Here is a 15529-nt window from a genome sequence, read left to right as displayed (position 1 = left end):
TAGCTCGTGGTTTTCAGGTTGTTGATCTCAGGGTTATGGGATTGAGCTCTGCATTGGGTTCCACACTCAGTGAGGACTCTGCTTGAGATAACTCCCTCTCTGTCTGCTCCTCCTGTTTATGCTCTTTCTCTTTCTTTCTCTCTCAAATCAATCAGTCTTTTTAAAAAAGAGGTGGATCATGAACATGGGCTCTATAGCATTTCTTGGGAACCTTGACCTGACTGATCATCAGTGCCTGTCTCAGAGGGAAGAGGGGAGATACCACAGTTCTCTCTGTTCTACAAGTTCTCTTTCAGGGCCTTAGTTGTATTATTATTATTATTATTATTATTATTATTATTATTATTTGAGGAAGGTCCATGTTGTTGGGTTTTGTTTTTTTAGATTTTATTTTTAAGTAATCTCCACACCTAAAGTGGGGCTTTAACTCACAACCCTGAGATCAAGCGTTGCATGCTCTACCAGCTGAGCCAGCCAGGTGCCCTGAGGGTTGGTCAGTCTTTCTTTCTTTTCTTTCTTTTCTTTCTTTCTGCCCTGCCCTGCCCTTCTGCAGAGGCAGAGGGACAAGAGGAAAGAGTACTAAGCAGACTCTGTGCTGAGTGTGGACCTGGATGCAGGGCTCCACCTCCCAACCTGAGATCATGCCTTAAGCTGAAAGCAAGAGTTGGATGCGCAATTGACTATGTCACCCAGATGCCCCTGGGTCTGTGTTTTTTTTTTTTTTTTTTTTGAAGGGATGGGTCTCTGGTTCTTAAAGGGGAGTGCCCATGCATCTCCTGCGAGGACTTAAAAGTGTCCATGTGCCCTAGTCCCCACCTCTGGGGCCTGTGTGTGGGAGCTTGTGGAGGACTGGGGTGTGGGGATCAAGAGAGAGCCACTGAGCTGGAGGCCCTGTAGCCTCAAGCCTGCGAGCCATTGTAGCACTGACCTTCTATGCAGGTGCTCCTGAGGCGACATGAGGGGCTCACATACCAAGTGTGCCCCCACTTTTGCCAACTGACATTTCATCCGGCGCTGCCGGGCATGGTAAGAATCAGTATTGGTACAGAGCTTCATGTGTTACCAAGCCCTCTGTCAGATTTGATTCAGTTGTTATGAAGCCCTGTGACTTTCCGTGTGACTTTACACAGACACTAACAACAGGCCCAAATGCAGTAATCAGGTGTCCCGACATGGAAACTGTACTTCTGTGGGCACCCCACACCAAGTGTAGCACTTCAGATGCAAAGTAAATTAAAGAAGGCCCTTTCTGGGTGAGCCGGGGGCATGACTATGCAGTATGCAGTGCTCATGCTTGATCAAGCCTTTGCTCTAGGAAGGCAAGCACTGTAGGGCACACACATACCCCTACCCCTAAATGGCAGAGGGGAGGCTAGGAAACATTTTCTTCATAAATATTTTAAATATTGCATTTATTTAAAAAATACTTATAAGTCTTTGGGGATGCCTGGGTGTCTCAGTGGTTGAGCAACTGCCTTTGGCTCAGGTCATGATCTGGGGGTCATGGGATCGAGTCCTGCATCGGGCTACCCACAGGGAGCCTGCTTCTCCCTCTGTCTCTGCCTCTCTTTCTGTGTCTCTCATGAATAAATACAATCTTAAAAAAACATACTTATAAGTCTTTAAAAAAAATAGAGGTAAATAGTCCATAATCCTACCTCTTGGTGTTACAAAGAAAGAGAAAGGTAAAGTGGGAGTTTCCCAGAAGGGGGAGGGCAGTTCTTAACAGGGGATGGCAGAGGAGAGGTATACTGGGTCTTGCTGCGTTGGGGGAGCAAAGGGGTGTCCTGGGGCAAGGCTTGGGGGGAGGTGACCCCAGAGGATGGGATGCCCTGAGACCCAGCAGTGGGGCTGACAGGGAGGTGACACATCTAGAGCTGCTAAAGAAAGGGAAGTGTTTTGGCCAGGAGGGGATTGGCTCCTCACATGACCAGTTACCCTACAGAGGGTAGTGAACATTATAATGGAGATGAAGGAAGTCTTCTGGTTTCAAATCCTCCTGGTGCCATTGTGTGTTCTTGGGCAAACCACGAAGCCTCTCTGTGCCTCTCTGTCCTTATCTGTAAGATGGGGAGAATGACAGTACCCATCCTCTAGGACCACAGGGTTCTTGTGAGGATTCAGGAGGGAGGGCATTGGAAACCCCCTTCAGGTCTTCAGCCTGGATGACTGGCTGGAGGTGATGCTATTAGCAGAGATGGTGAACACAGGAAAGGCCAGCATGTATTGGAATAAAGAAAATAAACTGGATTTTATTTTATTTATTATTATTTTAAAGATTTTATTTATTCACGAGAGACAGAGAGAGAGAGAGGGTGGGGGGGGTAAACACAAGCAGAGGGAGAAGCAGGCTCCATGCAAGGAGCCTGACATGGGACTCGACCCCGGGTCTCCAGGATCAGGCTCTGGGCCAAAGGCAGCACTAAACCGCTGAGCCACCCGGGCTGCCCTAAACCAGATTTTAAACATGCTGAGTTGAAGGAGCCAGGGGAACGGGAACACTTGGGAACAGTCAGAGACACAGGAGAGGTATTCTCTCCTGAGATGCAGAGATAGGTGAAGAGGTGAGGTCATTCAAGCAGAGTGTCAGAAAAGCAAGGGGACCATGACGAGAAGAGCTGAGGCAAATGCCAAATGACAGGGCAGGGTAGACAGTGGAGCCTGGAGGAGACCGGAGTGACCTGTGGGGTCACTGCTTGAAGGCAGGAGACCCCAAGGGCAAGGAAGGGCACCATGAGATGTGGTCTGATGTCTCTGGTGGCTGAGGAGAGTGGGTGGGCACAAGTAAGGGAATGGTGGGTGGAGGTGCGTCCAATGCTGGGTGCTGAAGGGAACGTGCCAGTGGGGCAGGCAGAAGAAAGAAAGGCAGGGGTGAGGATGGACCTTCATCCCTCAAGGAAAGAAAGGGCCCAGGACCACCCAGGCAGGGGAGAGTTGGCTGTCAGAACACCCCTCTTACCATCTGAGCTGGAAGGGCTGGCAATCAAGCGTTATGAGATTGAGTCCCACATCAAGATCCACACTGGGTGTGGAGCCTGCCTAAGAATCTCTCCCTCTCCCACTGTACACTCCCCTCTCCTGCTGACCTGTGTTCTCTCTCTCTCTCTTAAAAAAAAAAAAGGTGAGAGAGCTGGCTAAGCTCAGAGGCGCAGGAAAAAGCGGTTAGAGAGTTCACTTGGAGTGTAATTTAGAAGTAAAATATGCACTTTTACAGTGAGGCATAATTTACCTCCCATAAAATGCATGGGTGTTGGGGTCCAGCTCAAGGAATCACATGCATACATTCATGTAACTACCAGATCAAGTTATAAAACATTTCCTGCCCCCCCAAGAAAGTGTCCTCCTGCCTGATCCTGCTTGTGATCCCCCCTCCCCCCTCAAGGAAGTGATATATCACTTTGAGTGGTTAATTAACCATCTGGCTAGGGATCCCTGGGTGGCGCAGCGGTTTGGCGCCTGCCTTTGGCCCAGGGCGCGATCCTGGAGACCCGGGATCGAATCCCACATCGGGCTCCCGGTGCATGGAGCCTGCTTCTCCCTCTGCCTGTGTCTCTGCCTCTCTCTCTCTCTTTGACTATCATAAATAAATAAAAATTAAAAAAAAAAAAAAGAGTAATTAACCATCTGGCTAGAGGTGGGTGAGAGTTGTTTTTTAGAGGGGAAAGGGGCCCTGCCTGGACCCCACAGTGTATGTTTCCTTTCCAAAATACCTTTGTGTCTATTCTCTTGCAATTTTCAAAAAAGTGTTTGGTAAACTTAATAAAAAATGTATTAAAATAACATGGTGACAAATAATCTATATGACTTCTTAGACAACCAGCTCTTTTCTTGGGTGAGAAAGGAGCTGGTTGATCCCTGTAGTGCTCTCAAGAGGGATTTGTTCATTCATCGCTACACAAAGGCTCTTTGGCTCCTGGCTCTCTCCCAAGGGAAGGCTCTGTGTCATGATGGCCATCTGACTGACACCCAACTCATACATGGAAGGATCAGATTGTGAGGGTCAGCCTCAGGCACCACCCCATGACCCTGGACACATGACCTCACCTCTGCGTCCCACAGTTTTCTCATGAGTCTCTCTCATTAAATGGTCAGTGTGAATAAACACAGAGAAGCACCCAATATCGTCATGGCCACATCCTAGTGCCAACAGCAAAACTCGGGAACGAGTGTGTGTAGTGTGCCAAGAAACCAGTCACAGGGGATCCCTGGGTGGCGCAGCGGTTTGGCGCCTGCCTTTGGCCCAGGGCGCGATCCTGGAGACCCGGGATCGAATCCCACGTTAGGCTCCCGGTGCATGGAGCCTGCTTCTCCCTCTGCCTGTATCTCTGCCTCTCTCTCTCTCTCTGTGTGACTATCATAAATAAATAAAAATTAAAAAAAAAAAAAAAAAGAAACCAGTCACAGAGGGCACAGGATCATCCTGTACTCGTGGAACTCATGGGCTAGAGCAGTGATGAGGAAAGTTGAGGAGGGGGGCAGTGGAGCTGGGTGCTGGGAGTAGAGGGCATCCCTAGATAGTTCTCAGGAAGGCTTCCTCGTGAAGGGGCCCAGATGGTGCAAAGGCCTTGAGGTGGGAGTATGCTTGGTGGTGTGAGAAACAGCGTGGGGACATTATGGCTGGAGCCAGGAATGCAGGGGATGGTAGTGGGAGGTGAGGTCTGAGCGGAGCCAGAAAATGCACAGCCTTCAGATTGTGGTGAGGGTTCCAGATACTTGGAGGGAACTCTAGAAGCACTTTTTATAGACTATGATTATTAAAAAAAAAATCTACGGGATATTGGCACATTGGCAGACAGATTCCCTTATAGTCACAAAACCCAGCGTGGAGAGAGTATTTTATCCCTACCCTCTGTTCCTCTCCTCTCCAGCTTTGCCTCTAGCCAAAGTTGGCATTTTAATTGCCTTTAAGAGACACACTTCACCTCTTTATTTGTATATTTGAATTAATTTGTCTCTCTCTTTTTTTTTTTTTGCCATTAGTTTTCTCTTTCCTTCTTTTTCTTTTTTCTTTCTTTTTTGAGTTTTCACCAGTTTTCTTTTTTTTTTTTTAAGATTTTATTTATTCATGAGAGACACACAGAGAGAGAGGTAGAGACATAGGCAGAGGGAGAAGAAGGCTCCCCATGGGGAGCCTGATACAGGACTCGATCCTAGGACCCCAGGATTATCTGAAGGCAGATGCTCAACCACTGAGCCACTCAGGCATCCCTCATCAGTTTTCTTTGTCTCAGTGCCTGGCCTGTCTTAGAAATGGGATCTGATCTTTTTTTAGTATCCCCTCACCCAGCAGTGCTGTGGGGCCCACACAGTCCTCTGGCGTGAAAGGTGTGCACTGAATCAGGTGGGCTGATTGAATGCTGAACAGATAGAGGAGATTCAAGGGACAGCCCAGCAAACATTCTCTGTGTTCTCCCTCAGCACCCAGACATCCAAGGGCACCGTGGCTGCTGACAGGCCCAGTGATTTGCCATGGAGTGGATGATGTTTTTTGTTCTCTTTTAAAGCCCTGGACATGAAGACTTTCATTAAGGCCATAAAGAAGATTCTGAGCAATGCGTCAGATGAGATGCTAGAGGCGCTGTTTTTGAAGGTGGACACAGACTGTAATGGCTCCATTACCTGGGTGAGGAGGGTGCCTCTGCTGCCTCAGGTAGCTGGAGGGAGCCTGAGGGATCCAGGTGTGGCTGACCTGTAGAACATGTGGAGGGTTGAAGATGGGGAGGTGGTCAAGCCAGGTGGATTCTGGGGTGCTTGCTGGGTAGAGGGAACCTTTCTAAGACTTCTGTAAGTGGGGCTACTTGCAGCTCATTCTTCTCCTAGGGAATGGGAGGGTGTATGACAAATGTTAGCAACTTTTGCCTGAGGCTTCCCAGCACACAGGGAAGCAGCAAGGGTACCACTCACCTGCCAGGTGGCTCTCCTGCACACCAGCCCCCATTCAGTTCTGGAAGATGCCACAACCACCATAATAGACGGTTTCTGATCACTCAGCCAACAGACAGACCTGTGGCTGTTCAATCCCAAAATGTCAGGGTTCTAGAGCATTCCCCCCCTCGATTCTATATGTTCTATGATGAGTAGATGTACCATTTAAAAATATGAAATACAGAAGGATACAGAAAAGTGCAAAAAATTAGTCTGACGTATTGACATAAGAATGCTGACAATGATAACTAGCCTTGATGCCAAGCACCGTGCTAAGAACTTTATGTATTATTTTACTTAAACTTTGCAGGAATTGTACAGGGTGGGTGTTGGTATTTGCCTTAATTTGATAGATTGTGAAACTGAGGCATGAAGACGTTAAGAAACTTTCCCAGAGTTATAGAGCTAGTTAGCAGCTGAGCTAGTCTTCAGACCTGAGGAGTTTGCTTCAGGAAGCCTGTGTATTAACTACTCTGTCATTCCTCCCCTCGGCTCAGGCAAACATGCTGTTTTGTTTTTTTCTTTCATTTCTCTTAATATTCTTTTTATTCTTAATAAACCTGTTTCCAGAATTCTTTGCTATCTACACAATGATCTTAATAACTCCCTCTTTCTTTATAGGTTCACGTGGTGGTCTGTTTTGGCCTTCATGAGGCATCAGTAGATTCTAGAGTTGCCGTAGTTGCCTGGCTTCTGGTCTTCCCCTGCTGTTAACTTGTTATATGAGCTGGGACAACTCATCTCTATTTTTATGGGTTCAGTCCTATTATCCATAAAATGTGGGTGAATAAAGAGATTCAAACAAGATGCTGGATGTGGTGATGATGCAGACATGTATTTAGCATTACAGAAACGCATTAAGGAGGGCGGTGCTGCTATGTACTTGTTGCTAGGCCCTTCACACGTCCCAGATCCCAGAACAGCTCAGTTGCTTGGCTACTCTCTTTGGCCAGCCCCAGGAAGCAGCAACCAGAGAGCCCCTTAGAAGAGGCTAGGAAAGATGAGGGAAGAACTGGAAGCCAGGCATGGGTTCCCAAAGCCCAGTGCTCTGATGGCTCAGCCAACACTTTCCTGTCTTGTGTTACTTCCCGAGGCAGCAGGAGTACGTGGATTACGCGATGCGGGAGTTACAGAGAAGGGAGAGGATGAGAACAAGCCAGTACCGCCTGCACTTCCACCTTCCCATGAGGATCATTCCCCTGTAAGGAGTGTCTCCCTGGACTGAAGGGGTGTGTACAAACAAGAACAAGGTGGGGACAGACTCTGTAGTGAGTGCCCCTCCCTAAATCCCTGAGTCACTCCTTGTGGGGCCACCAGGGGTCTGGCACTCACTTCAGCCGCTCAACCCTGTAGGCAAGCCTGAGCATTAAGGTGACCGTGTCCCCACTTTACAGACAAGGAAACAGGTTTGGAGAGGTCAAAATGAAAGTGGTGAGGTTGCCCTGTTTGACTCTCCCCGTCCCTGCAGCATACTCTGCTCCCCCTGCTTGCTTCCTCCCATTGCTGGTGCTAAGTGGGTCTGGGGGTTTCATCCAGAGTGCGGATGGCTCGCATGGCAAGGAGTAAAAGCCATCACAGGAAATTGCTCCTGGAGGCTGCAGAGGCCCCAGGAATGGGCTATTGGTCCCTCCTGGAGCATGTGGCTCTGCCCTTGCCTTGATTTCCTCCTCTCCCTGCCTGCTTGCTCCTCCTCATGGCTCTTTTCCACTGTGCCCTCTGGACCTTCATGTAGTCTCCTTTCTGTGCATGATTCTGTCTACCCCCACCCCTCTGAACTTCCTAAGAAAAAGCAGCCCTCCAGTGGATTCTGGCCAGTGGCCCAGGCCTCTTCCCAGAGTTCATTTCCCAGAGATCACTGGGGGTTTGCACACCTCCTGCCAGGTGCAGGCAGCTGAGGCCAGGAAGCCAGGTCCTGTGATCCAATGCTTGGTGGCCTGTAATTGTGGCCTGGTTAGGAGGGGCTGTGGCTGGGTCTGTCCTTGGGACCAGCCCCAGAGCAGGCTGTGGGGAAGACTGTAAACCTGAAGCAGTCTGCCCTGGAGCACCTGGAGATTCAGAGAGATGATGTAATGAAAACCAGGAAAGGGCAACTAAAACAATTTTGGTCAATATTTAATTGAGGCCAATATATATGAAAGATGAAGGATTTTATAACCATACATTTTGACCTAAAAACTTCGCTTGACATAGCTGAGCCCTCACAAGTATTTCTATTATTTCCTTGGAACATTTAGATTTCCAAGGGTGCTTAAAGAGCCAGAACCAAAAATGTCAAGAAGCCTGTTCCTTTCTTGTCCTTTTTATTTGTTCAACCTTCAAACCTGGAGAGCATTTCCAGCTTGGCAGAGAAAATAGCCAAATAATACTCAATTACCTTCATGAAAGGGTCATCTTAAAAGTTGGCTTCCCTTTCCTGATCCTGGGCCAAGATCATTGAACGACCCTCTCTGGGATCTTCTGCAGTCCAGCAGGTGGAGGCGCTGGCCTTCTGGGATAACACCTCCGGAGGGCTCCTCTCACTTTTCATGGCTTTCACCTTTCACCCCTCAGAGACCTGTGGCCCTGACTTGAGAGGTGGCAGTGGGAGGGGGGAGGGAGGGTAGAGAGAGGAGCCATGTTCAGACATACTGTCACCGTCTCTTCTGCTGAGGCTGTTTCGAGGTAGAATTTCACAGTGATGTGGGTTAGCCTTCAGCCACAGGTCACACAGTGTCCGCAGTGACATTTGGAAAAGGTTGTGGCTGGAGTAGGGATGGAGGTGCCTAGGTTCTAGTTTATGGACAGAACTCCAGGCAAATGCTTCTCCCTGGGTCCCTGTGAAGTGAGGTAACACTACTGGCCCTGGTGGGGCCTGAAGGTGTGGGAACATCAGGTGGGAGAGCATGTGCCATGCTGTGTCCAGAAATCAAAATGGCGATGCCCTGTAGTAGCCAGCCAGCCAGCTTAGCCAACTTGGAGCAGGAAAGAAACCACTGGAATGCATCACTGTAGCGTGCTGGGAAGGCCACAGGAGCCGTTTGCTCTGCTCAGGGCATGGCCTTGTTGATGAGGAGGCAGGTACACGGGGCTCTCTGTTGGATACATTGCCCCTTGTCCACTTGTATCTCATGCTTGCGTTATACTCCCTTCTCCGAGTTGCCAGAAACTGTTATCATGAAGTTTTCAGTTGCAAGCCACCCCTCCAGTCACCACCTTCTGTAGATCATTTTTCTCATAAAAGAAGGTTTGCAAAAGACCTCCATTCCCTGCCTCCTCTGACCCCATCCCATCACGAGGAAGTGTATTGGCTGTGTGATGGGAGAAGCCCATGGCTTGTGGAACCCTATCTCATACCAGCGGCCTACTGGGGGCTCTTTCTTTCGGCCACAGCTGCTAATGGTAGAAAACTGCTTGGCAGAGTCATGCATCGTGTGCGTGCTAGTGGAGCCCCCCTTGCTTGCTTTGTCTTTCCTCCTCTGTGCTCCTCATTCCGGATTCGTTTGAATCCTTCTCTCTCCTGTCCCCTTCCTCAGGAACCATGGATGCGAGATTGTGAAGGTGCAGTTCTTAACTCAGCGGTTCAAGAAGATGGGGCACCTTCTGACTGTCACCAAGGACGGGATCTTGCAGATCTGGTCTGAATCCTTCTCGCTGCTTAACTCCTTTAGGGTGAGGGGGGCCCATCTGTGGAGCACATATGGGGTGGTTGGAGAACCTTTGCCTTTGTACCCCATTAGCGAAGGTGACCCGGATCCAGAGTGTGCTTATTCTTGGGGTTCCTGGTCTAAGCACCCCACACGTGCAGTCACTGCTCCTGAGGCCAGGATTCTGGCTTCACTGTGGGATGGAGACTCTTACAGTTCTCTTCTGTAAGCAGGATGACATCTCAAAGTTGCATTCTACTTAGATGTCTAACAGAGACACCTTATACCCATTTTGTCCAAATAGAATGTCACTGGAGCCCTTCCTGGCCGCCAGGCTTCCCTCTCCTGGGCCCCACCTCCGTGAGTGGGGTCATCACCCACCGAGGTTTCTGGGTTAGAGATCAGTTCCCTGACCTTTCCCTGCCACAACGGCTCCATCACCAAGCACCACTGATTTGAATCCTTCCCTGGTACCGGGCAGGAAATCACAGCAACTGTGAGTGTGGGCTCTGGAGCCCACCTTAGAACCTGACTGTGCCACCTTCCAGCTCTGTGACCTTGGATAGTTAGCATATAGCCCTCCATGCCTCAGTTTCCTCATCTATCAAATGGGGTCATGTAACCCCCTCAGGCTGTTGGGAGGATTTAATGACATAACAATGCCCATATGGCAGTCAGAGTAGGGTAAGGCTCACAGCAAGTACCAGACAAATACAAGCTGACATCATCATTGTCTTTGTGCGGTCAGTTCCTGACCAAGAGCAGCAGTAAGTGAGAAAATGTTCAGGAAAGCTGGCTGTGTACTTAATGTTGCCAGGCTAGTCCAGAATTGTCCAAAAAATGAGGAAGGCACAGCTCCCCCGAGAAGGAAGGCTTACTGAGAAGGCTGCCAGCAGGAGGAAGGCTTTCATAAGCCTGTGAAACAGTAGTGTTTTGTAGATGCATTGGAGGGGGGGTGGGGCGGGGATCTGTATCCCAGGGGGCCGGAAGGCTCTGGTTGGTCCCTTTTCAGTTGCCTGGGGAGACAACTCAGGTCCGTGGAGGCCCAGTGACTCTCGTGGGTGGACTTGGTAGCCAGGACCAAGGGGGACTCACACCTGAGGTCCCGAGGCTAGTGTTTCTGGCATCCTCCACCCTCTTTTTCTCTGTGCGTTTCTTTTGGTATTGAGGGGGCACGTTATAGCCTGAACTCCTGGTTGTGGCTGCTACTCTGTCACGTTGGTGCCCCTCAGAGGCCAAGTCTGAGAGAGTTGAGGACAGAGGGAGGCTTCCTGGACGGCCCAGCATTCCTCCTTGAGGGGCTGCTTGGGCAAGTGGATGTTGGCAGGAGTGATCTAGCAAGCACCTTCCGTGAGCACCCACTGCATGCAGATGGAAAACCCTGGAATCTGGGGGCTGGGCTTCGTTTCCCAGCTGTGCGACCTTGGACAAATCACTAGAACTCCTTGGGGCTCTGGGCTTCTCAGAGGAACATGGAGGCAGTGGCCTTACCATCCCCTCTCTTGTGTGTGGGTTAGAGGCCCGTTGTCTTCACTGCGCAGCCACCAGCACAGGCCTCTATGTTCTTGGTGTCTCTGAGTTGTGATGGAAAGATCCACTTCCTGCTCCTGCCTCTGCACACCCATCTGGAGGAGCTGCCCTAAAGGTCCCCTTCCCTTCTGTGTCACACTGTACTCTTCTCTGCTTCTTCAGTTCGGAGTCCGTGGCCTAATTTGGGGAGTAAACTACAAGTTCCTTAGCTGGCCACCCCTACCTCAGCTATCGTCCTCTGACCCTGAGCCTGTTGGGCTGGCCTCCTGTTTCCTTGGCTTCCTCTTTCCCCGCTACTGCTGACAGGCGTCTCTGTGTGGCCTCCCCCACCTGGAGTGCTGCTCCAATTCTGTCTGCATGGCTGTTACGTGAGCTCGGAAAGGCACCTCACAACCTGGCGGGACGATTTCTTGTTACTAAGCCACTTGAACCAGGTGACACCTGCAGATGGTAGACAAGATTCAGACAAAACAAAAACAAATACAATGTTATATGTCCCTTATATCTCAATAAAACTAGGGTGGGGGAAAGATTCAGACCCACAGAGGGACAATGGAAAGCCCATTGCCCAGACCCTAATTCTATCCTGAGAGATAACTGCTATGACCAGTTTTGGGGTGCTTTCCCATGGTTAGCCTGTATGTACATCTCCCACCCCCTATTTTAAAATATACACATGATAGTGCTGTGTTTTTTTATTTAATGATAGATCCTGGTGACTATTCTCTATGGCAGGTGCACACCTCCCTCATATGTAATGTCTGGGTGGAGATCTGTGGTGTGGATTTATATCAGCTCTCCTTTGCAGTCAGTCCATGGCCTGTTGCTATTCTAGCAGTGTGGCAGGCCCCACCCTCACACATACTTCTTTGTGAGTACATGTGAACACATCCATAGATATGGCTTGGAAATAGATCCTGGGATCATAAGCCATGCACATTTAAATCTTTGATGAGTGGGGCACCTAGGTGGTTTAGTTGGTTAGGCCCCTGACTTCAGCTCAGGTCATGATCTGAGGGTCCTGGAACTGAACCCTATGTTGGGGTTGGCTCCACACCCAGAGGGGAGCCTGCTTCTCCCTCTGCAACCCCCTCCCCCACATGTCCCCTCTCTCTCAAATAAGTAACTAAAATCTTTTAAAAAATACTTAAAACTGGGCAGCCCTGGTGGCGCAGTGGTTTGGCGCTGCCTGCAGCCTGGGGTGTGTGATCCTGGAGACCCAGAATCGAGTCCCACGTCGGGCTCCCTGCGTGGAACCTGCTTCTCCCTCTGCCTCTTTCTCTCTCTCTCTCTCTCTCTATGAATAAATAAATAAAATCTTAAAAAAAATAAAAATAAATGTTAAAAAATACTTAAAACTTTGTCATATGGCTCTAAAAAGGGTTTGTAAGGATGAGTGTTGTTTAAGCCCATTTTACAGATGTGGAAACTGAGACTCAGAGAGGTTAGGGAACTTACCCAAGGCCCCATTGGTAGTTGGAAGAGGTGCTGGGCTCCATACCAGATTTATGGCTGGCTCCAGGCCCTTGGGTGGCAGGAGAGGGTTCATGGGATCCTGTACTCCTGGTGTGTTCTGCTTGCCAAGCCTCTCTGGCCCAGATCTCCTCTGCCTTTCCTCTGGCCAGCTTAACCAGATCCATCAGCCCTATAACCAGCAGATGTGGGTCACTGATATGGTGTGTCTCCATAACATGAACCTGATTGCGATTGCATCAACTGACCAGAAAATAGGTGAGTCCTTGACAGCTCCCTAGGCCTGCTCTTGGCCATTGGAGGGCACGTACTTGCACTTGGAGAGAGACCTGTCACCAAACCAACTATGGGCATGGGTTAGAGTCCTCTGGGGGTACTGCAGCTGGGAAGCAGATGCTGCATGTTGTCACCAGAGACCCCCAAGACTTGGGACATGGGCTTGGGTTCCATGCATGCCTCCCTTTCTGTCTCTTCCCCAGAGTTCTTTGATATTACCAACCATAATTGTGCCCGGGCCTTCACCTTCATTGATCTGGACAGCTGTGTCCTGACCATGGACTATTGGTGAGTCTCAGGGGAGATTGGTACAGTCTTGGCAGCCACATCACCCAGCAGCGTTGGGACTTCCAGAAAGACTCTTTGGAAACAGCCCAGGAAGGGTTCCCACCCAGTGTGCCTATGTCCTTTTCACCAAACTGGCCCTCCTAGGAGGTCACTTGGTCATTGGTCCCTCTCTCTCCCATGACCTGACCAAGTCAGCCATCAAATCCTGGCAGAAACTTGTCCCTCCAGGGCCAAGGACTCTGGGAATAGCACATCCATCGGTAAGGGTGAGTTGATAATGAGCATCTGGAAGACCAGGGTTTCATTTGTTTTGGTTTTATTTACTTATTTATTTTTAAAAAGATTTTATTTATTTATTCATGACAGAGAGAGAGGCAGAGACATAGGCAAAGGGAGAAGCAGGCTCCCCATGGGGAGCCCGATGCAGGACTCGATCCTAGGATCCCCAGGTCACAACCTGAGCCTAAGGCAGAGCTCAACCACTGAGCCACCAGTTGCTTCCATTTGTTTTGGTTTATTTATTTTTTAATTTTTTAATTTTTTTAAAGATTTTATTTATTCATAGACACAGAGAGAGAGACAGAGACAGAGACACAGGCAGAGGGAGAAGCAGGCTCCATGCAGGGAGCCTGACGTGGGACTCTATCCAGGGTCTCTAGGATCATACCCTGGGCTGCAGGCGGCGCTAAACCGCTGTGCCACCGGGGCTGCCCATGTTTTGGTTTAAAAAAAATTCATGATTGCTTTTGGACCTGGTTCGCCGATGATCTGGATCAGGGTGTCTAGGCCCATGTTTGCCAGCTGGCGAGGGCAAGGCTGGAAAGTTGTGCGGGAACTGCTCTGGCTCCCGGGTGGAGGAAGGTTGTTGGAGACTGGGAGCGTGGAGGGTTGTAGCTGGTGCATCCAAGCTGGCCTCTCTGTCTCCACTTCCCTCAGGTCCGACTATCACAGAGGTGTATTCTGCTACGGGGACACCAAAGGCAATGTCATTGTCTTCACCTCTGACAATGTGACCCACGGGCTGTTCAACCCTCGAATCCTTCCCAGGACCTCCAAATGGGGTAGCTAAGATGCTGGGGAACTGGGGGAGGGGGAGGAGATGGCTCTGGGCCGAGGAGCACTTCTTTCTCCTGCCTCTCAGTGCAGGAGCCCCTGGCCTTTTCAGCAGTTTACCCATATGCTCAGCTCAGAGTGGCCTGGGGGACAGGGGGTGGTAAGGTTACAGAGGAGCCAGAGGGGGCTCAGGAAAAAGGCAAGCTCTCTGAAGGCGAGAGGTGACATGGTTGAGGGTGAGGGTGAGGAGGGGAGAGGCTTCAGGGCCCACTCCATCCCAGCAAGAAAGAATTTGTGCCAGCTGTGTGACCCTGGGGAAGTCGCTCACCCACTCTGGGTCTTGGGATGACAGCACTATCTATCTCCATGGTGGTGAGGAGGGTTCTGCTCTCCTTGTGGGGAGGGGGCACTGCCTTTGTGTGCGTGGGTGGGAGTGCTCCGTGAGGCCCAAGGGAGAGGCTGGCTCAACGTGGATATAAACATGCATAAGCACAGTGACATTTCTCGAGCACTTGTGTGCTGAGTGCTTTGGGCACATCACCCCCACCCATGGCCAGGAGGGAGCTGCTGCTGTTACAGCCCATTAAGAGGAGAGGAAGGGTACTTTAGGGGGTGAAGCACTTGCATAGGCCCCACAGGGTAAGCCGCCTGATGAAGCAGGCAGTCTGCCCCAGAGTCTGAACCTTAGCCCCTCGCTGGGCTGTACCCCAGGGTACTGTTCGGGGCTGCTCTGCCAAGGGCACTAGATCCCATCTCTGGGGCCTGGGGCTCTTGGGGCCTTGGCTGAGCTGGACCGTATCTAGAACCGAGACTTTGGTGTATACTGTCAGGCCTCTAGGTTGCATCACATCCATCTCGAGGAGGCCCTGGGCTACCAGGGGCCCCAGCCCATGGGAACACTGACTCCCCTTCTATCCAGGACGCCAGAGCAGCCCCTTTGACTTCCAGTCAGAGTTTCTGAGCAGGACACTCTCCAGGGGTTCCCAGGCCTTGGTGATACCTCCTGCCAAGCTTGACAGGGCAACATTCCCCCCAACTGGCCAGATGGAATATGGATCCAGCCCCGGACACAGCAGTGGGCTGGCACCCGGTACATTCCTGCCTCATCAGCCTCTGCCCCTGGTGCTTGCCCTGACCCAACCAGGTTGGCTGCCTGGCTGTGGTCATGCTGCACTGCCCTGGGAATTGGCATGGGAGGTGGTGGTGGTCTTGGAGCTGAGTGTTAGGAGATTGGAGCAGGTACAAAGGAAGCTGGAGTGTAGGATGGGAGTCCTTCCATGCCACATGCTGCCTGAAGGCTGCGATACACACCAAGGGGGCCATTAGTGTGCTGACTTAGGAGGAGTTGGACGGACCAGCTC

The 15529-nt window shown here is 50.5% G+C and overlaps 1 protein-coding gene across 1 annotated transcript in view; it reads left to right on the top strand.

Annotated features, from left to right (window-relative positions):
- Positions 1 to 15529, top strand: part of EFCAB8 (EF-hand calcium binding domain 8) — a 62378-nt gene that overhangs the window by 4598 nt on the left and 42251 nt on the right. The window contains exons 3-8 of the mRNA XM_072735154.1: positions 5505 to 5623; positions 7023 to 7126; positions 9438 to 9573; positions 12704 to 12809; positions 13031 to 13115; positions 14052 to 14176. Of these exons, the coding sequence (XP_072591255.1) occupies positions 5505 to 5623; positions 7023 to 7126; positions 9438 to 9573; positions 12704 to 12809; positions 13031 to 13115; positions 14052 to 14176 (675 nt within the window). The remainder of the gene's footprint in view (positions 1 to 5504; positions 5624 to 7022; positions 7127 to 9437; positions 9574 to 12703; positions 12810 to 13030; positions 13116 to 14051; positions 14177 to 15529) is intronic.

The sequence above is a fragment of the Vulpes vulpes genome, chromosome 14 (assembly GCF_048418805.1).
Source record: "Vulpes vulpes isolate BD-2025 chromosome 14, VulVul3, whole genome shotgun sequence".
In the NCBI taxonomy this organism is placed as follows: Eukaryota; Metazoa; Chordata; class Mammalia; order Carnivora; family Canidae; genus Vulpes; species Vulpes vulpes.
Note: the sequence above shows the minus strand (reverse complement) of the source record. Positions and strands in the feature narration are given on the sequence as shown.